Raw genomic sequence first — 21,252 nt, forward strand, 5'->3', positions numbered from 1 at the left:
TATACTATCTGGCACTACCAGCCCTGCGGTGGCACCAATCACAACGGGCTGCACCCGTCCACCTAAATCATCAATTAAAAAAAAAAGTACCATCTGCTCATCCACAGGCCAATTTGGTGGAAACATTTCCTCAACTGAGCTTTTCCAAAACAACTCTAGATTGTGTCACGCTGACTTAAAACTAACAAGCACACTGGTCCTCCAACTTCACTTAACCAATTCCTGATTTTAAGTTTGAATGTCAACAATACATCCTCTGTGATAGTTTCTGAGTGCCCATCCCATGTGCTCTCATGCATTCTTTCCTATCATAGTATTTATCACATTATCTTGGCTATTACTATCTCTAGGAGTCTATAAGCTCCAGTGGTTGTTGGCAAGTGTTAAGTTTTGTTAAATGTTAGCTATTTAGAATCAAGGAAACACTCCAATGTTTGCTGAATAATAAGCAGGTGGCTAACTAGCCTGAACAAAGAATGAGGATCCATATAATACTGATCAATGTTACAAATAATAGCTTACCTTTCTTTGGTGCTTTATCACTGTTAGTTTCTGGAGCTTCCACTTTTTTCCCCAGCCTCTGTGCAAGGCTCCGCTTTAATGGGGGATCATTGTCACCACCTACAAATAGAAAGACTCACTTTAAGATTATAATCTTCTGCCAGGTGGTGGTGGTGCTTTTGATCCCAGAACTCAAGATGCAAAGGCAGGCAGATTTTTTGTGAGTTTGAGGCCAGGTCTACAGAGTGAAGTTCCAGAATGGCCAATGGAACAGAGAAAAACCCTGTCTCGAAAAACCAAAATCTTCAACAAAGAAAGAAATAAAGCAAAAATAGACATTTTAAAGTATTCTGGAAGTTTACTTTATTTAAATGGTGTTTGGCCACCAACTTCCTAGAATTCAATGTTAAAACTAAAATGTTCTATAAAGAAAAAACTAGGAGACCAAAAAAAGAAAAAAATCTAAACACACGAATGACAAAATAACTAAAATTACAAACAGGATCTTAACCCTTGGCTAAACTAAAGCTCAAAGATAGCAATGTCTTCACCACCTGTACTGGCTGGTTTTATGTCAACTTGACACAAGCTAGAGTTGTCTGAAAGAAAACCTCATTTGAAAAAAATGCCTCCATAAGACCAGGCTGCAGGGCATTTTTTTCTTTTTTTAAATTAGTGATTGATGGGGAAGGCCCAGCCCATTGGGGGTGGTGACATCCTTGGACTGGTGGTCCTGGGTTCTATAAGAAAGCAGGCTGAGCAAACCAGTAAGCAAGCACTACCCCTCCATGGCCTCTGCATCAGCTCCTGCCTCCAGATTACTGTCCTGACTTCTCTGAACAGTGATATCAAAGTGTAAGCCGAATAAACCCTTTCCTCCCCAACTTGCTTTGTGGTCATAGTGTTTCATCATAACAACAGGAACCTTCACTAAGAAACCACCAAACTAAATTAATAATAAATTCAGTTAGAAAAACTGATTTTTCCTGGGATATAAAGAATTTGAAGATCACATAGTCCCCTCCTTCAATGACAGATAAGAAACCCAAGACTAGTTATAGCTGTGACTATCAGAGCCTTATGTTCAATACCTAGCACTGCATAAACAGAGTGTCACAGGCCTGTGATCATGTCCTTGAAAAGTGTGACTAGATGATCAGATCCTGCCTTAAAAAAGGAAAAGATGGAGGAGAAAGAAGAAAAAAAAATAGAAGAGGATGTGTTGAATGATTATGATTTATATTTTGGTAACACAGCGGTTACTCCCTAACCAGCTATATACCCAAAGAACCTAACAAAGAGACCAGGATTTGTTTAACCAACCTAGAGCACAATGCTGAGCAATAATACTCTATCCTAAACCTCCAAGTTAGTATAGCTTCCTCCCATTTAGATTTCCCACATTACACTTGCTTTTTAGTCATATCCTACATCCAATTTATTTCCCTTGATGGCTCCCAGTCCTCTCCTCCAATCCAACCTACACTCCCTCTCTTTTCTCCTCTCCCCACCAGACCAAAATGTCCCATCCTAGTCTCTGTATTGCTCAGCATTGGCTGGTTGGCTTTAGTGGCAATACATAGAACAAATGGTGGCATATTCACATGAACTTGAGACAAGAGATACTTAGAATAAATATCACAATGCAATGTCTGGATTGAATCCAGATGGTGAGGTAGAGAAATAAGCATTTGAACGAACAAGGGTAAACTATACACAGTTCACAAGAACATTATGTCAACAAGGAGGAGAAAAAGAAGGAAACCAGAAGCCAACTGAAAATATCTAAGGTTTTGATTCTCTTTAGTCCCTATCAAAATATTTTGTTTCTATGACCAGTTAAGTTCAGTGTGACTGTGGTCCAACTATAATAAAATCAGTCTTTCTGTACTTATTTGCCAAAAGAGAAGAGGTAATGGGCAGCAAACCATTAAGTACATTATAAAAACAAAACAGATTTTTTTTAAAGACAAGGGTCTCTCTGTGTAGTCTTAGCTACTGCCTTTGCCTTCTTAGTGCTGAGTTTAAAGGCACAAAACACCATGCCTGACTCAAGGATGTAATTACGAAACCTAGGACCTTCTAAAAGGCTAGTCACAAGACTGGAGATAGCTTAGCTATTAATAGGCTCACAACAAAAAGGAACGGTCATAATCTATAATTAAGCTATTATACTTTAAACTGCTGTAGCTTCAGTAAAAGGTGTAACATACACATGAAATTTTATAGATGTTGTCAGTCAAGAATACAGACAGGAGATGGAGAGATGGCTCAGGGATTAAGAGCACGTCTGCTCTTGCAGAGGTCCTGAGTTTAATCTCCAGAAACTACATGGTGGCTCACTACCATCTTCTGGCCTGCAGGTGTACATGCAGATAGAACACTCATACATAAAAATAGATAAATAAATCATTAAAAAAACTACAGGCAGAGCAGCAAGTCCATACTGATGGTGCTTGGATAAAGAGTCTCAACAAGGTACTGTGTTGATGCACAAACACAGACACAGAAGACACGAGATCTAACTCACCCACTGAAAATTTCCGTTTCCCCAGTCTCTCGGCAAGACTCAGGCGAACCAAGGGCTCTTCTGAAATGGTAGAAATAAAATGTGTTCACTGTTAACTGATTGAGAATGTTACTTTATATTCATATGAGCCCACTAAGGAAGTATTTTGAAAATCGGATCTTAGTCTTAAGTCACTTAACGTCACTTAACGTCACTTAATGATAATAATCAACAGTCTAATGAACATGCAAAAGCATGCCGTTAAGAGCAGCCAAACATAAGGAAAGAGGCTATCAGATATCCTGCATGTCAGATTCATTACGATTTGTAACAATAGCAAAATTATAGTTATGAAGTAGGAAAAAAATAAGAATTTTATAGTTAAGGTCACCACAACATGAGGAAATGTATTAAAGGGTAGAAGAATTAGGAAGTTAAGAATCACTGCTCTAGGGTATTTTTTCATAGTGATGAATGAGGCGAGCCCAGCCCACTCTGGGTGGTGCCATCCCTGGGCTGGTTGTCCTGGGTTCTATAGGAAAGCAGGCTGGGTGAGCCCTGGAGAGCAAGCCAGTAAGCAGCACCCCTCCATGGCCTCTGCATCAGCTCCTGCCTCAGGTTCCTGCCCTGTTTGAGTTTGTGTCCTGCCTTCCTTTGGTGATGAACTGTGATGTGGACGTGTCCAAACCTTTCCTCTCTAACCTGCTGGTCTTGGGTGTTTCATCACAGCAATAGTAACCCAAACTAAGACAACTTCTTACTAGATTTTAAGCAATTTAGTAAAAAGACCTACATTTTTCTATCACTCTAAAGATGTAAGAACATTCTTTACACAAAACGAGCAGCCAATAAACTTGGTGAAGCAAAGAGAAAATGTTAAATTAGATACACATAAATGTGAGACTACCTGACCAAAAATTCCAACTTTTTAAACAACAGGTCAAACGTACCAAAATTTCAAGCTCACATCTGATCAAAATGTCTCTAGTCCTCCTAAAACTCCAAAAGTATATTACCCAAGGATTTTGTGTTCCCAATCCATAAGGCCCAACAATGCCTACTTTTATCTTACCTTGTTTGCTTGATAGCGTTACTGTTCTCACCACAGTCCGAACGTTCTCCTTCTCGGGGCCTGGACTGGGCAGAGGCTGATGTAAAACACTGGAAACTCCTGAGGAGCCCTCTGAATGAGAAATGACAAATAATCTATGGAAAATAAAGCTAGTCCAAGTCAAGAACCTGTTTCTATGAACATTTAAGCTCAGAGCAGACTGCAGTCTGAATGCTGCAGAATTCAGGTAGACTAGCTGTGTGTACACATGGAGTAAGAGGATAGTTCCAGTATCTTTCCTCAGGAGACAGTGTCTTAAAATGACCTGGGATCCACAGAGAAGACTAGGCTGGCCAGCAAGCCCCAGAGAACCCCGTCTCCTCTTCCCTAGAACCAGGATTACCAGCACAAATCACCACAGCTAGCTTTTTACACAGACTAGGGATAGAGTACAGGTCCTCTAGCTGTGTAGCAACCACTTTACATCACAGGCCCCTTAAGACAGCTCTTAACTGTTGTTCTTTACAGTTAAATATTTCAAGATAGTAGCTGGCATAGAGGCACATGCCTGTAATCCCAGGACCCAAGAAGCAGAAGCAGGCAGATCTCTGTGAGTTCAGGCCAGCCTGGTCTATATACCGAGTTCTAGGATGGCCAGGGCTACACAGAGAAACCCTGTGTTGAAAAAAAAAAAACAATCAATCTCAAGATATAGCAGGTTGTTTAAATTATTTCATGGTCTTAGTGCTAAACAGTAAGGACTGAAACATAATAGAAATAAAAATCTATTTGCTAAATTTGGCTTTGTTGCCAGAAGTATCTTTATTGGTCTTGTCTGGTAACATGCAGGTGTTCATGCCAAAACTTGTGATGACTTACCACCTTGCTTCTTGGATTTTTCCTTCATTTTCTTTGATTTAATTTCCTCAAGAGTTTTTATTCCAAAATTTAAACATTCACCTAAGAAACCCAAGAGGGGGAACCAGATGAGGAACTATGGCCTTTTTCTTTGCATTTCTCTGCAGGCATTCAAGTATGCTGAGTAAATGACTTAAGAAAGTACACGCATACACACAGAGCACATCTGCTGCGAAAAGAGAGCTTAGCAGCTGTGCACTGAACGTCAAAGGCAGTTACAACAGTCACGGTTCACAAACACTACAAACAGGTTGTTCCTACCTTGCTTTAAACTGACTCCGGGTTTCCGTGCAGAAGCCACTCGTAATCCATTATGAAGTTCAGGAGTTGGTTGCAGGGCAGGGGTTTTGCTTTCATCACCCTCTTCAGAAAACTGATCTGTATATGCACATTTAAGACAAACTTCCAATTAAGAACAAGTCTACAGCTTTAATTCTGTTTCTGTCTAATTCATTACATTATTTGCCTTAAAAAAAGAAAAGAAAACGAGAGAGGAGACCGCTAAAACGTACCATCATCATCTTCATCATCATCTGCAGCATTGATTACAACAGGTGGATGTGTGGGACTGGGAACATTTTCTGAACTTTCTACTTTCATTACACTCCGCAGCTGAGGGGAGGGGTTAGACTGAACAGACAGTTTGTTCTGCTGGGCTGTGAGCTGGCTAGCCTTTACTTCTTCTTCTTGTGACTCAGGCACAGTGGGTAACACAGCTAAACATATAAAACCAGACATAAATTTACAACAGAGAATTATAACCCCAACTGGCAACTGATGATAAATTTGGTACATTGTTGTTAAGAGCTTATACGAGTTTTTTTTAAACTTAATTTTCACAGTCCATTCTAAAGTCTCCACAAAGAAAAAAGTATTTTTCAGCCAGTTACTCCTATATTGTATACAAACAAATGCTAGGAACTGAAAGCAATAAACCCAAGAGTTAGTCCCAAATACTAGATATTTCATTTTAAAATGGAGGTTCTAGAATTTTCTGCTTAAGAGGAAGACACATACAGAAATCACTTGACTCCGACTCCCCAACTGGGATTAAAATGTATGCCACCACCATTCCTGGAGCTTTTTCTTTTTTTGATAGTCTTGCTACGTAATCCAGGCTGGCCCTTATACGCAAGCTTTTCCTGCCTTAGCCTTCTGAGTGCTAAAATCACAGCACCTACTTCAGTGAGTAGTTCCCATATGGCTCTTTGGTGGCCAAAGGAAATTAGTCCACTAAAAAATTATTTTAAAAGGGACTTTTAAAGGGCCAGTGAGATGATTCTGCAGGTAGATGTGCCTGCTGCCAAGCCTGGTGACCTGAATTTGACCTGAGTTCCAGCCCCAGGACTCACATGGTAGAAGGAGAAAATGTGATCTCCACAAGCAGTTCTGTGACTTCCACATACATTCCAGTTTCTGCATACACACATTCACACACACACACACACACACCCCATAAATTAAAATTATTTAATAAGGGGCTTTGAAAATAAATCAGAGATTTTTGTGGAGTCAAGATATTAAATCTGGGGATATAATACAGTGGTAGAGGGCTAATCCAGCATACTTGAAATCCTGGCTTTGATCCCAGCCCTAGAACAATGGGAAATATTTTTTAGGTAGCTTACATCAAGATATTTTTAATTTTAGCTAGCATATGAAAGGCTGAACTAGTTAGTACGTGAGGTGTTATGGGACATGTCTATAATCTCAACACTCAGGAGACTTAGGCAGAAGATCACAACTTCTACGCAAGTTTAGAGTCCAGCGCTGAGACGGGTGGTATCTTTGGCTTTGTGGGCCATGAAGTCTCTATGTCAACAATTTCACTCTGCAGTTTTAACACAAAACTGGCTACAAAGTCTGTAGTCAGTAAATCTTCATTTTACAGAACAAGCCAAACACCCAATCTGTCAAGCCCTGGCCTAGAGAATAAAGTTTCTTTTGAAAATATCTAAAGGTTTGCTAAGAAAATTGGAGTAAAATCAACCATAGTAATATAATGTGATCCAACAAGAAACATTTTGTTTTCTCTGTGCATACTTATCATCTAACCTCTATAAGGTTTTGTTTCCTCACCACACGGTAGAAATAGCACTGCTCCCACTGGACTAAAAGCAGTAGCGGGTGCTCACTGAAAAGCAACTGTTGTCTTTTAGAATCAAAGCCAATCTCACTTTTGCTGGGAGGTAGGAACAGCCCATCAACATAACGACCTCTGTTGTGATGGAAAGCGCAGTTTAGTTTCTGACATCCCATTGGCTGATTTTCCCAGTAACACGGAATTTCACTTCGTTTTTTCTGTAAAGAGAAAAACATTTTTTTTTTCAAATAAATGATGTAAGTGCTACATTAATTTTGTGACTGGTTTTCTAAACAAAGTGGTAAACTCTGACAGAAGAGGCCACATTTACAAGAGGCTGCTGCATAGATACTGAGGCACAGCGGAGAGGCAGGAGCTATTCTTTCCTCATGTTCTGCATCCTGGAAGCCCTAAATGCCCACACTCGATGCAGAGAAGCAGGGTAATACAGCAGTTTAGAATATAGTGTAAAGGATAAAACAATCTTCCTTTCTTCTGACCTACTTAAGGGCCTTATGATCATACACGAAGTGCTTGGTCAGCCTCATCTTCCTTAGCTACAAAATGTGAACTGCATGTGTGCACATGTGCAGGTATTTGGGTGGAGACAGAGGAGGACATCAGTCATCTTCCACTGCTCTATCTTACCATATACCTTGATAGGGTCTCTCACTGAAGCTGAAGCTTATTTCAGCTAGGCTGGCCTGCCAACAAACTCCCATAATCCTGTCTCTGCTCCCAATACAGGGCTTGTATCTAAGTGCAGCCATACCCAGCTTTTTCTGTGGGTGCTAGGCATTCAAACTCAGGTCTCTATGCTTGTATAGCACATGCTAATTTACCCAGTGAGTCATCTTCCTAGCTCCTGCATTTGTGAATACTACACCAACGCTTCTAAAAGAAATAGTCAGTTTCCTATTAACCTCTACATCTACAACATTTTCATCAGCCAGTCATAGACCAATACATAAACTTGTTTCATGTGTTTCTATTTAAAGACTATTTTGTTGGATATGTAATCTCAGCACTTGGGAGGCAAAGGCAGACTTTCTCTGAGTTTGAGGCCAGCCTGGTCTACATAGTAAGTTCTAGGACAGCCAGGAATACATAGAGAAACCATGACAAGCAAGCACACAAGCAAGCAAGCCTAAAAAGGGGAAGAAACTCTACTTGATATATATTGAATTACTAATACGAAACCCACAACCAACAGCACTACAAAACTCATACCCGAACAAAGCTTACTAACAGTCATATTTTCTAGTAAAACACATCAATCACAGCTTTCCTCCAATTAGATACACTATCTAGCATTTTAATACTATTTGTTGGCCTGATTTACAGTCAGTGTCTCTTCTTTTTCTGCTAGGCAAGTACTATACCAATGAGCTACATCCCTAGTCCCAGGTTACTGGGGTCATTTTTAAAAGCAAAAATGATCAACAAAGAGCAGAAAAGTGCAAAAAACCATAGTACCAAGTAGCCTGCAATCAAGGACACTTACAGTACGAGAGGTCAGTCAGAAAGGCAGTTTGTCACCCGATTCCACCTCAACTGGAAACACATATCAGGGGACTGGTGTGTTTATCTCTGAACATGTCACTGAGAGACATGTTCAGAGTCACTGCACAAAATATGCAACTACTGACTGGAAATTATAAATACATTTTATCAAGCAGGAAAGTTAGTGAATATTGAACCCATCAATAATGAAAAAAGACTATAAGGGGCATGCTGGGAAAGGGGCCTTACAGCTCCCTCCATCTCCACACTGCTATGATTAAGGGTCTCTTTTGCACCTCTACAGGTATTTCTTTATGCACATGGAAGCAAATACAAGCAGAAATCTTCCCCCCTTCTACTTTATTTAAAAATTATTTTAGATTTACGCATTTTTGTGCATTTGTGGTTTTGCTGATGTTGTTGAATCCAGAAGAAGGCATGGGACCTCCTGAAACTGAAGCTGGCATGTTTGTGAGCTGCTGTGTGGACACTAGAGACTGTATCTGGGTCCTCTGTAAAGGCAACAAGTGCCCTTCTCTTCTATTTTAAGTGCTGTCCTGCTCCCTCTTTTCACTTAATATATTCTGATCCTTATTGAAAAATTAATGGCCACCGTAAGTTTATTATTATTGTTAACTAATGCCCACCCTTCCACAGTGTGGAGGGAGCAAAGTTACACTGTTTCTAGTATGTAACAAACTACTGCAATGGCAAATCCAATATACTTAGTTTGGCACAATGAGTACAATGTGTAAATATTTAGTTCTCTTCAGACACAGGGAAGTAAGCCTAGGCAAAAATTAAACATTAGCATGCTGATACTGCTTGGTTAGCACTTGAAAGCATAGCTCTTGGAGTGCACCCTAAGTCCAGAGTGAGGAGGAAGAAATTTGCTGTGTCTAGACTATTTATACAAGGATATGCTTTATGCTGAGCATCTGAGACTCTGGGATTTGGGTACATTAGGCAGATGTTGCGTGATGAGGTTTTTTTTCTTTAAGATTTATTTATTTTATTATGTATACGGTGTTCTGCCTGCATGTACACCTGAAGGCCAGAAGAGGGCACCAGATCTCATTATAGATGGTTGTGAGCCACCATGTGGTTGCTGGGAACTGAACTCAGGACCTCTGGAAGAGCAAGCAGTGTTCTTAACCTCCGAGCCACCTCTCCAGCCCCACATGATGAGTTTCTAAGTGGACTTTCCATGGGAGAACACTGCACTGAGTTGCTACCTTTCACTTGAGGGGAAAGAGTACACTGTATACAACCACAACAAAAAGAGGCAAGTCTAAAGAAAGCCCCATAATGATTCCAGAGACTCCAATACCCTTCTGTCTTGTGAAGTGTATCCTTATTCTTGTGATAGTTTCTAGATGTGATATTCTGGAGACCTGTTCTTAGACACTTCCTATGAGTTATGCCAAAGTAGAATGTGAGTTTTCAAAAGCTGCAGAGTAGTAATTCTCAATTAATTTAATGAATACCTTACTATGTGCACAGAAGGCAACTCAAGAAGCAAGTAAGAAATGAGAAACTGGAAACCAGACTGGAGTAGCTTTATGAGCCTAAGCACACAAATTGTATATTCACCCTTTTCCTTCTTTCCTCATCCCTTCAACAACTGAACTGTTGTTGAACAGCTGAACAAGTCAAACTCAAAGCTAGACAAGTCAACTTTGAAGGAACCAAGCATTTATTTGAAAGAAAAAAGTGGCCCAAACAAGATTCTAACATACTGTACCAGAGGACAGCCTCCTGGGTGGGGGTTAAGAGGTTGAGGAAAGTAAGCTTCCCTGCAGAAGAGATTCCAATGCAGTGTGAAGAGGGCATGTTCATGGAAGCAGTGTGGAATGGTTATCAAACAAAGGCAGCGCCCTGTGAATGAAGCTGGTACCTGGCAGAAGCAAAGTGGAGTGAGGAAACATCCCACATAGGGGAGTGGCCTAGCATAAGTACCAGTGTCCAAGACTGTGAAAGAATGGGATGTCCTCAGCAGGATGGTATAGTCCAAGCATGAAGAAAATACCTACAATGGAGCTAGAGATGACACAGTGTACTATAGTCAAAGCAAAGTAAGAAAGGCGACACTATGAAGCATCAGCTTCATATGATGTCAGAATCTAAGAGGAAGACAGACAGACACAGACACAGACACACACATAGGACCTGCCCAAATCCAAATAAGTCAATGTATTAAGGACTACGGAAGCCAAGTGTCTCACTTTTGAGACAACAGTCACGAAGGAAGCCTAGACTAAACATTAGTATTGATGGGCTGGAAGCACCTATGAGAATTTGTGCCTTTCAATACATAGACCCAAAGCAATGCAGGCTTACTTATACACCACCTACTTCTTTCTCCACTAAGAACTTGAAAAGTAATAGGAACAGACCAAAGCTTAAGTGTCTAGCTGAAAGGAACTGAGAGGTCATTTTTTAAAAAAAGAAGATGTTTTAAGCTAGAATGAGAAAATTAAATTACAAAGCCTGGAAAACCGTTATTCGCCCCCAAATGAATGAAAGTAGAATGTCATTAACACCACACACAAGACATTACCAGACAGCTGGCAAACTTGCACGAGGACAAAACTGAATTACCAATTTTCATTTTTTGATTTTCATAGCTGTGTTACTGTTGTGCAGGAGACTCTCAAAGTATGGGGAAGTAGAGGATGGCAGTAATTTCTCCTTAAGTGCTCAGAAAATAAAATTACCACTGAAGTTACAATTTTTAAGTCTGCAACTTTTAAAGACACAGTTATATATTTTATTTCCTGTTGTATGAGTGTTTTTTCTGCATGTATGTATGTGCACCACATTCATAACTAATGCCATGGAATTCAGAAGAGAGCATCAGAGCCCTGAAACTAATGAGATGATTGTGAACTACCAGATGGGCTTCTTGAAGAGCAGCAAGGACTCTGAACCTCTGAGCCATCTCTCCAGCCCCTGTAACTGTTTTAAAATTAAAAAAACACAGGCCAGGAGGATGGCTCAGCAGGTTAAGGCATTTGCCATAAAACACAACCACCTTTTGCACAAGCTGCAGGACATCACTGTCAAACTAGAAGTGACTCCTACAGGGCAGGTTGTTTTCTGACCTCTACGGGTGTGCAACAGCATGCACATCCACCCTAACAGGCTTGGCAGTTAAGTACTCTCACTGAGTTATCTCACCCTCACTACCCACTGTCTTTTATTTTTTACTGATCCTGGATACTGATGGTAAAGAAAATTAGAAGCTTACATCAATTTCCATGTGGCGAAATCTGCACACCTGTCGAAAACAACGACCTTCTTGCCATAGTGTGCAAACAGTTTCATTTCCTAATGCAGCTTCACAGTGACGGAATGGGCAGCTGTCACCCTGTTAAAACAAACAAACAAGGACTGTGGCACATGTCCATAACAAGAGTATCCAAGAACCTAAACAAGCACACTAGTAAGCAAAGACCTGCAGGGCAGTGAAAAAGAAACAGTGACAAACATCTGAAAGCAACAAATCTGTAATGGAATTACTTACTGCTTTTTGATGTTTATTAGGATCTCTGACTGACTAGAGCTCCCCAAGTAGATTAGGCTGACTGGCCAGTGAGGCCCAAAGATTCTCCTGCCTCTACATCCCTAGAGCAAATGTATGCCACCGTGCCTGGCTTTTTAAAGTATGGATTCTGGGGACTGAACTCAGGTTCTCAGGTATTCATGACAAACACTTCCCTGACCAAGCTAGCTCCTCAGCCTTAACCTATTTGTTTGTTATTTTTTTGAGACAGGGTCTCACTACTCAGTCTTGAACTCAGATACCAGCCTCTCTTGGACTCTTGAGGGAATTTAAAAGCATGCCCCACCACACCCAGCTTTCCACATCCTATTTCATTTTTACTTCATGTGCATTGGTTCTTTGTATGTATTGGTTCTATGTATGTCGTGGGACAGTGTTGGATCCCAAGTAACTGGAGTTACAGACAGGTGTAAGCTGCCATGTGGGGGCTGGGAATTGAACCTGGGTCCTCTGGGAGAGCCACTGAGCCATCTCTCCAGCCCCCTCATCCTATTTTTTAACTCATTTTTTCTGATCTGATGTGACATAACTGACAAAGAGACTGAAAAGGACAAAGAATGTCAGGAACAGATCCTCTAAAATAAAAAAATCATGCCATTCACCTTCAAAATAGTTTCATATATCCTGACTTCAATTATTTTTAGCTTTTGATATACAATAAAAAGGAAGTTGGTAAATATAATTAATCCATAATTATAATATAAGTATAATTAAGTTACTTTTTATTTATAAAACAAACTGCTTTGTACAAAGTGTTGTATATTAAATGAATTATTAGAGTCTTGCTTTTTTTATCTTGCTTTTCTTTCCGTGCCAGGAGCTGAACTTACTTGCAAGTGCTCTCTGGCTGAGCTACACACTCAGTAGAAAAACTACATCCCCTTCACCCTGGGCTTTTTGAAACTGGGTCTTGTGACATAACCCAGGATGAACTTGCAACTCTCCTATTTCTATTACCACACCTAGCTAGACTTATCTTTTTAAACACAGAATTAGTGATTTTAGAACAGGCTACTATAATGTACAAATTTACAGGATTAGCCATAAAGAAATAACAGGAAATGACAGGAAGACCTAAATAGAGCTACCAAAAATTCAAGTAGAAAACATAACATCCTGACAGGGAAAGGATTTAGAAAGATAGCACTTGGAGCTGGAGAGATGACTCAGAGTACCGACTGCTCTTCCAAGGACTCGGGTTCAATTCCCAGCACCCAGCTCACAATTGTCTGTAACTCCAAGACCTATCACCCTCACACAGACATACTTGCAGGCGAAACACTAATGCACATAAAAATAAACTTAAGAAAAAGTTAGCATTCTGTTGGGTGAGGGTAGCACTTGGGAGGCAGAAGCAGGTGGATCTCTCTATAAGTTCAAGGCCAGCCTGGTCTACAGAGTGAGTTCCAGGATAGCCAAGACTACAAGAGCTCAATTTTAACTCATAACAGCTTCCATGAGTAATATACAATTCACTCACTCATCTAAACAAAATATACAAATCAAAGCTGCCAAGCCATAGAGGCTAAAGTCTCCCTAAGGCATTTGGAATAAACTAAGTACAGGTAGAATGATGACTATACAATATGAGCATTTTTGCTTTTTGTGGCACATTGGAAATTTATACTTATACATAAATGAAGAGGGGAAAAAAATGATGTGTTCTTCCTTAACACAATTCTTTACTAAAAAACTGGCAGCAGGTAATATAATAGCTAGGAACAACATAAAAAGCATTTAGAACACAGGCAAAGTCTTAGTTAATTTTATTTAAGAAACAACAGAAAGAACTAATTTAGAGATGCCAGTCTTACTTTGGTGCATGTAGAATAGAAAAAAAAATAGCAGTCTTCTCCCTGATTAGGCATGCTGGGTAAATTATCAAGCCAAAAGCGGCTTCTTGGAATAAGCCACTGTTTCCTCAAGGTGAAGACCAGCTCCAAGTGCTCTTGAAATGGACTTACTCTTCCAATGACAACGCAACCACAGAAATCGTCTTTAAAATGTAATCCTGAAAAGAGGAGACAGTGAGTTAAAGTACTTCAGGTAAATTCTTCCAGCCTCCTCTAACTCCTAATGATACCAAACTATTAAACTAGATTTTAATTGTGTTAGCAGGTGCTTATCAGACAGAGCCTTAAAAACAAGCGAATTATAGTACTGGATGCTCCCTTACCAATATAAAGCTTTTGCTAAAGACAGCCATGCCCTTTCTTTTGTATTTTTTATAGTGCTTGCTTCGCAGTAAAATTTAAGTGTTCCTAAACAATCATCTACATCTTAGAATAGGACACAGATTACTTTGTATCAACTACTTGCCAAATGTCATCCTCACCTAAATGAAAAAAAATTCTAGTATCTTCATAAGCATGTTATATCAGAAGTATATAATTATACTAAGTGGAAAATCCTATTTAAATAGAATAATTAGTAAAACAATTACCTTTGAGAAAATCTCAGGGTTAGTTCAGCTATTAAGATAGCGAAGGAGCAAAGAGGTCTTCCAGGACAGACCCAGAGAATAGTGACAACACAACTAGCACTCTATCCTCTGAACCCACACAAAATATTCAAGAAAGCTGCTACAAAAGCAAAATCATACTCTAAGAACACATGCAAATGTGGAAGGTCTCTACAAATTCTAGTGCTCCAGATAAACCCTGGCTCACTACTCCAAGTCAACTAAGCCAAAGCTAATCTAAACTTCTATGAGTAAAGTAATTCCTAACCCAAGAACTGTTCATCAAGATGAAAGCCAACCTTCAGGCCAGCAATCTAAGTCAACAGTCAACTAACCATGGAACAAAAATCTTTAAAATGTATATACCCATTATCAAATGATTCCACTCTACAATTTAGTGTAAAAAGGTTGAAAAAGTAGCAGCACGAAAGAAAGTGTATTACCATCTTGCTTCTAACAAGGAAATAACAACCAGAAACCTTTGAGTTCAACACCTGGAGACTCTGTAATGTGTCTATACCTAGCTATAAAATATACTTTGGTACTTAAAAGGGGAAGATGCTGAAAGCACAGACACCGAAATTTGTGGACACAGCTTTGGAATAGACAAGTTCAAGAGTTTGGAAATACTCAAAGGAAAAAAGCTTAAATGAAACCGCTGCTAGAAATATTTACACTGAAGGTCCTTCTGTTAACAAAGTTACAACAGTGGTAAAGATCTTCAGCTCCTGAGTGCTGGGATTATAAAGGCATGAGCCACCATGCTCAGCTTCTACAGCAACACACAGAAGGAAAATATATGTCAAGGAAGGAACTACAAAGCAAAATAAGAACCAGAGGTTGAAGACTTAGGAACTTCTTGGCCTGTCAATGTGTCAAAAAGAAAAAAAAAAAGAAAAAGAAAAAAAATGATGTATGTATCTGAGAAAGGGGAAAGGAAAAGAAAGAAAAAAAAGAGTATGTTTTTGCAGAGAAGTTGAGTAAGGAGTTGAGGCCAATACAACAGACACCATGCCATAAAGACCACATACGAGAGTGCCTCAAGAAACTAAAAAACAAAACCAAAGAAGAAATGCTGCTAAGAAATTCTTGAGCAAGGAAGAAACCTCAAAGAACATAAACCAAATAAGTGGCCAGGATGACAGGCCTATAAAGATAATTATTTTGTTGTTTTTCTTTGGAAAAAAAAAAAAAACTTTCAAAAAAGATTTTATGTGAATGGGGTGTCTGTGTAGCACTTGTGTGCCTGGTATCCATGGAGGCTAGAAAGGGTTTTCAGAGTCCCTGGAACTGGAGATAAGATGGGTTGTGAGTTGCAATGTGGATGCTGGTAATTGAACCTGGGTCCTGTAGAAGGGCAGCCAGAGCTCTTAAGTTGAATCATCTCTCCAGTCCCTACTTTGTCTTATGCTCGGAATAACACTGTTTCCACAACAGTGTGAGATAGACAATACAGACTTAAGCCTGTTTTAATTATAATTGGCTAAACAGGTTTAATTCATTGGCTACAACATGGAACAAGAACGGACTTAAAAAAAAAAACTTTTGTGCATGTGTTTGTGTATATAAACGTGTAGGGAAGCATAAGTGTATGCATGAGCTTGAAGGGTAGGAGAACGTTGGTGTGAGACAGCTCCTTGAATTTTGTTTCCATCTTGTTCATTGCTGTGCAAGCCAGGCTAGCTGGCCCAAGAGCTTCTGGGAATGCACACCACTATCTCCCATCTTGCCATTAGAGTGGGGTTCTCTCTCATCTTAAACCCAAGAATGCACTCTATATTCTAGTTTGTACCATCAGATAGCTCTGCAAAAGGAACTGGAGGAGAATAAAAATGTAAATAGAAAATAATTTAAGGAAGAGGATGGCTTAGCTAGCTAGCTAAGCCTGGTGTATCTACTGGAAACGCCAGCAGTCCCTTGCTGCCTAGCATGCTAAAGATCCTAGGTTCATCCTTGAGAATGCGTTACTAGGTTCAGGAAGATATTCTGCAGCTCACCAAACAGTAATGGCTACAAAAGCAAAAAGCAAAAGCACATTTAGAGGGTAATTATTTACAAATGACTCTGGCAAAACTCCCTCAAAGCTAAGTGAAGTATTGGGAGATTCGATCCTAATTTTAACAGAAAAGGGCTTTTATGTATGTCTAAAACCCCGAGCTTCCTCAGATTTTACTATGTTAAAAAAAAAAAAGTAATAGTCAAGACAATGGCAGGAAAAAAAAAACTAGAAACAACAAAAATTGACACTAATACTATCACATACAAAAACCTAAATCAAGTTATATAAGGACTCTAAGTTTTAAATGGAAAAGGCAAAAAATATCAGGCTGCTACCAAAAATGAGCGAGAGAGAGAGAGAGAGAGAAGAGAGAGAGAGAGAGAGAGAGGTTACTATTCAAAAGAAAAGAACCTTTTCAAAGAGTACATAAGATGAGCGAGCCTCCCTCAAAGCACTCCAGCTAATGTTGGAAAGAAGGGATACTTTCAAGAATGCAGCACCAATGCACATAAACATACCAATGCAAAATGAGGGGGAACAACGCATTCCCCCAATCTCCAGTTTCTTCCTTCCAAAGCCATTCAACCAAGGTAACAGTAGAAGCAGGCAGGACAGGGCCCAGAAGCCAAGTACATACCCAAGACTGTCAACAAAGGGCTATAGAGTCTTCCAGAGGATTGGGCTCAATTCCCAGCACCCTGTGGGCAGCTCACAGCCATCAGTAACTGTAGGGGATCTGCTGCCTGCTTCTGCCTTCCACATGCTCCAGACATGATACACAAATATATATGCAGGCAAAATACCACACACACAAAATTAATTAAAAGATATGTCAACATGACAAAATGATTATATTATAATTTCAGGGTATTCAGTTCCCAGACACTGGAACTCACAGAAGCAAAAGAAGTAGGATGGGCAGACAGGGAGCACAGAATGAGCCAGGAATGCCTTTAGACATACTTGGGAAGTGCTTAACTGACTCAGTGGCAGATTTCTAAACAAAGACTACTACAAAGTGAAGCTCAGACTTCTCAGATCCAAGTCCATTTATCAGGCACTGAATCTGAAGAGACTATGACCACAGACTCAGCCTTTCAAAACAATTCACGGAAATCTCAGGATGTAGAAGTTTTTAAAACATGAAAAAAAAGTCACAAAAGTTATACCATCAATGTACTCAATGCATTCTTGAAAAATGCACTATTTAAGCAAAACCGCTAATAAGAAAAAAAATCAGTGAAAGTAGAAAAAGAACAAAACCATGTCGCGTACAATACATTGATGTTTCAAAGGTTTATGCTGTTTGAGGTGGGTCTCTATAGTCTCACAGGCTGACCAAACTTTCTATCCTACCTATGCTTCCCAATTGCTGGGATCACAAGTCATATTCAGCTCAAAAAATTTTAAGAAAACTTATGAAAAGGAAAGCATTAGGTAAGTGACCTATCATACAGTTCCAAGAGCAACACTGCGTGACCTGAAAGGCTTATTTCAGAACTAAGACTGGCTTAATATTAGGAAACTCATTACATTACCAAAAAATCAAAAGTAACAGGATGGTGACAGCGACAACATACGTCCTAGAACCCAGAAGGCAGAAGCAGCTTTCGCTGAGTTCAAGGCCAGCCTGGTCTACAAAGTGAGTTCCAGAACAGCAAGGCTGCAGAGAAGTCCTGTCTCAAAAAACAAACAAACAAAAATAATCCTTGGTCATCTTTGTAAGATTTGAAAGAGAAAGCTTATGATAACACCAACAAGAAAAGTATGATGTCTAACTAAAACAAGTCACAATGCAACACTTATTTCTGACTGGGTCCAGAGAGCTAGAAGACAGCTCTCTCAGTGAATAAAACACTTACTCACTCATACAAGCATGAGGAGCTGGAGTCAGGTTCCCAGAGGCCAAGTAAAGCCAGTCACAGTGGCAGGAACTTGTAATCCCAGGAGACAAAAGAACCCCAGGAATCTTCTCTGGCCATGGAGGCAAACAAGCTGGAAAGCCAAGACCAACATCCGAGGTCCTCTGACCTCTTCACAGGTTCAAGTGTGTGCACAGATGCACATTCCACAATGCACATGTGCTACACATGCACACTGACCTAATATAAAGAAACCTTGGGGGTGTTCAAAAGTGTGGTAATACACGCCTGTGACCCCAGTACTTGGGAAGCTGAGAAAGAAGACACAGGTTATCCTCAGCTACATGCTGATTTGAAGCCAACATGGGCTACAAGAGACCTCTTGTCTCAATAAAGACAAAACAAAACTACAAACCAATGAATAAAATTGCTACCTACATTTTAATGTTATAAAAGAAACAAAACCACTCCAAACCAAACAAACCCTACCAGTAAATTAGAAGGAACTATAATGACTATCTACCCTTCTACTTGGTTTCTGAGACAAGGGCTAAAGATTTCTGAATGATCAAGGATCACAGACATGCAACCCCACGCTGGTTTATGCTGGTACTGGAACCAACTCATGACTTTTATCAATATTAGGCAGGCGTTCTCCAAGTAAGCTACTTTCTCTCTCTTTCTCTCTCTCTCTGTCTCTCACACACACACACACCCCACAGTAAAATACTAGCTTACTCAAGACAAAGGAATATTCCTCACTGTCCACGTCACTCAACTCCATTCCCATGTTCTAGGATATAGAGGAGTTTGAGGAGCACAGATATTAGAACAAACTCAAAAACAATCCAGGGTGTGGTGGTGCATTCCTTTAATCCCAGCCCTCAGGAAGCAGAGATAAGTGGGTCTGTGATCCTCCTCTACAAAGCTCCTGGACAGTCAGGGCTAGACAGAAAAAAAAAAACTTTTGGAAACAAACAAAAAAGGAATAATCTGGCCTATGCAAAATATATGCTTGCAAACCAGCAAATCTAACAACTAACTAAAAAGTATTGAAAATAGCAAGACTATAAATAAAAAAAAAAGACATCCCCCAAACATTAATTTGTCCCATTCAGGTAACAGTTCGGAATAAAGCTGTAAAAGATGAAGAAAATGAAGCATGCAAAAGCCACATTAAATACAAAACCAATGACTAGGAATAGAAGACCTGGATAGTTTATAATTGGGACAATAGAGGATTAAGGAAATTAATTCATCACCCTAATAATGAATACCTTGAATTCAATTCAGAATACCCAGGGAAGCTTCTCCCTGCAGTTTGCAACTATAAACTCAACTATCAATAGTTGAGAAAAATAAAGGTAATTTAAGAAGAAATGGAAGAAGGGCTGGGGAGCTGGTTCAGAGGTTAAAGTGCTTGTTCTGCAAGCATTAAGGCACAGTTTGGATCCCCAGAACCCACATAAAATGCTATGTGGGTAAGGTGGTCCATCTCTGTAAGGGTTATGGAAAGCTCCAGAATCCCAGAATGAGCTAGCAATCCAGAATGTCTCCAGACCAGCACATCAATGAGATCTGGGTCAGTGAGATCAACACGACCTTGGGGCCTCTGCATGCACCCCCACACATATGCAAACACACACACACACACACACACACACACACAAAACATACACACACACACAAAAAAAAAACAAAAGAAAACAGAAAAGGGAATGCTCTATCTGACAGAGGTAAGTATAAAAATGCAAACAACTATACAAATCAGCAATGCAAAAAGGCAAGAATTTTGGTTATAAAAAAGTTTGAAATTAACAATAAAGCCAGCCACTTGAGAAAAAGTCTGCTTAAAGTCTTGTGATGGAAGTGTCAGATCCTTAATTAGAATACTATACTATCCTGGTGGTGGTGGTGCACAACTTTAATCTTAGCACTGGGAGGCAGAGGAAGGTAGATCTCTTGTGAGTTTGAGGCCAGCCTGGTCTACAGAGTAAATTCCAGTACAACCAAAGCTACACACAGAGAAACCCTGACTCAAAAACAAAATAAATAATAAAACGTATTAGAATATTATATTAAAACACCCAGAACTCCAGAACTGTACTTAGCAAAAAGACAAGACACATCTGACATCTTCCCTATCTTCAGAGTGGTTATGCCATGTAACTGTAATCCTTAACTGTAACCCTAAAACAGCATTTAAATATACAGTATTCAATCATCCCAGTACATAATGGAAATCTTTTTAAATATGCTGAGGAAAAAAAACAACACACTTTTCCTATAATACTAAAGTTAAAAACAAGAGTAATGAAAAGAGAAAACATTTATATAGCAATACATATCAGCAAAGTGGCCAAAGATTTGATATTTTTACTAAAAAGGATACAATCAAGAAGTTCTGCAAACAGTAAGGTAACTATTTTATGAATCAACAGGTTCTAAGTTCACACAGACGTGTGCATCAAACTGTTACTGGATGCAGGGCTTTTGTTTATGATGTCAAAACCCTCACTATCTCCCAATTAGTGACACACATTACATTATGGCATATCCACACAGTGAAATACATACTACATAGCTACTAAAAAGACAAAATAAAGCCAACTGTATGGACAAGAAGCTATTTTAGTAACAAATTAACAATGTTTTTTTATCCAAGGAAACAGAATCAAAGAATTTCACTTTGGCTCTAGAAAGAAAGAAGTTAAGTTTCCATCCAAAAAATTAAAGGCTTATAAAAAATTTACAAGAGAAAAAAGTCTGGACAATGGCTTTGACTCTGTTCTATTAGTCC

General features: G+C 39.5%; 1 protein-coding gene across 1 annotated transcript in view; it reads right to left on the minus strand.

Annotated features, from left to right (window-relative positions):
- The window catches only part of Zc3h11a (zinc finger CCCH-type containing 11A), a 28,245-nt gene extending 14,169 nt beyond the window's left edge, over positions 1-14,076 (minus strand). The window contains exons 1-9 of the mRNA XM_021633765.2: positions 13,945-14,076; positions 11,816-11,935; positions 7,157-7,280; positions 5,492-5,695; positions 5,241-5,357; positions 4,941-5,021; positions 4,083-4,193; positions 3,032-3,091; positions 523-621 (exon numbers count right to left, since the gene is read on the minus strand). Coding sequence (XP_021489440.1) covers positions 523-621; positions 3,032-3,091; positions 4,083-4,193; positions 4,941-5,021; positions 5,241-5,357; positions 5,492-5,695; positions 7,157-7,280; positions 11,816-11,935; positions 13,945-13,998 — 970 coding nt within the window. The 5' untranslated portion in view covers positions 13,999-14,076. The remainder of the gene's footprint in view (positions 1-522; positions 622-3,031; positions 3,092-4,082; positions 4,194-4,940; positions 5,022-5,240; positions 5,358-5,491; positions 5,696-7,156; positions 7,281-11,815; positions 11,936-13,944) is intronic.
- Between the last annotated feature and the right edge of the window lie 7,176 nt (positions 14,077-21,252).

Source organism: Meriones unguiculatus, chromosome 11, assembly GCF_030254825.1.
Source record: "Meriones unguiculatus strain TT.TT164.6M chromosome 11, Bangor_MerUng_6.1, whole genome shotgun sequence".
Classification (NCBI taxonomy): Eukaryota; Metazoa; Chordata; class Mammalia; order Rodentia; family Muridae; genus Meriones; species Meriones unguiculatus.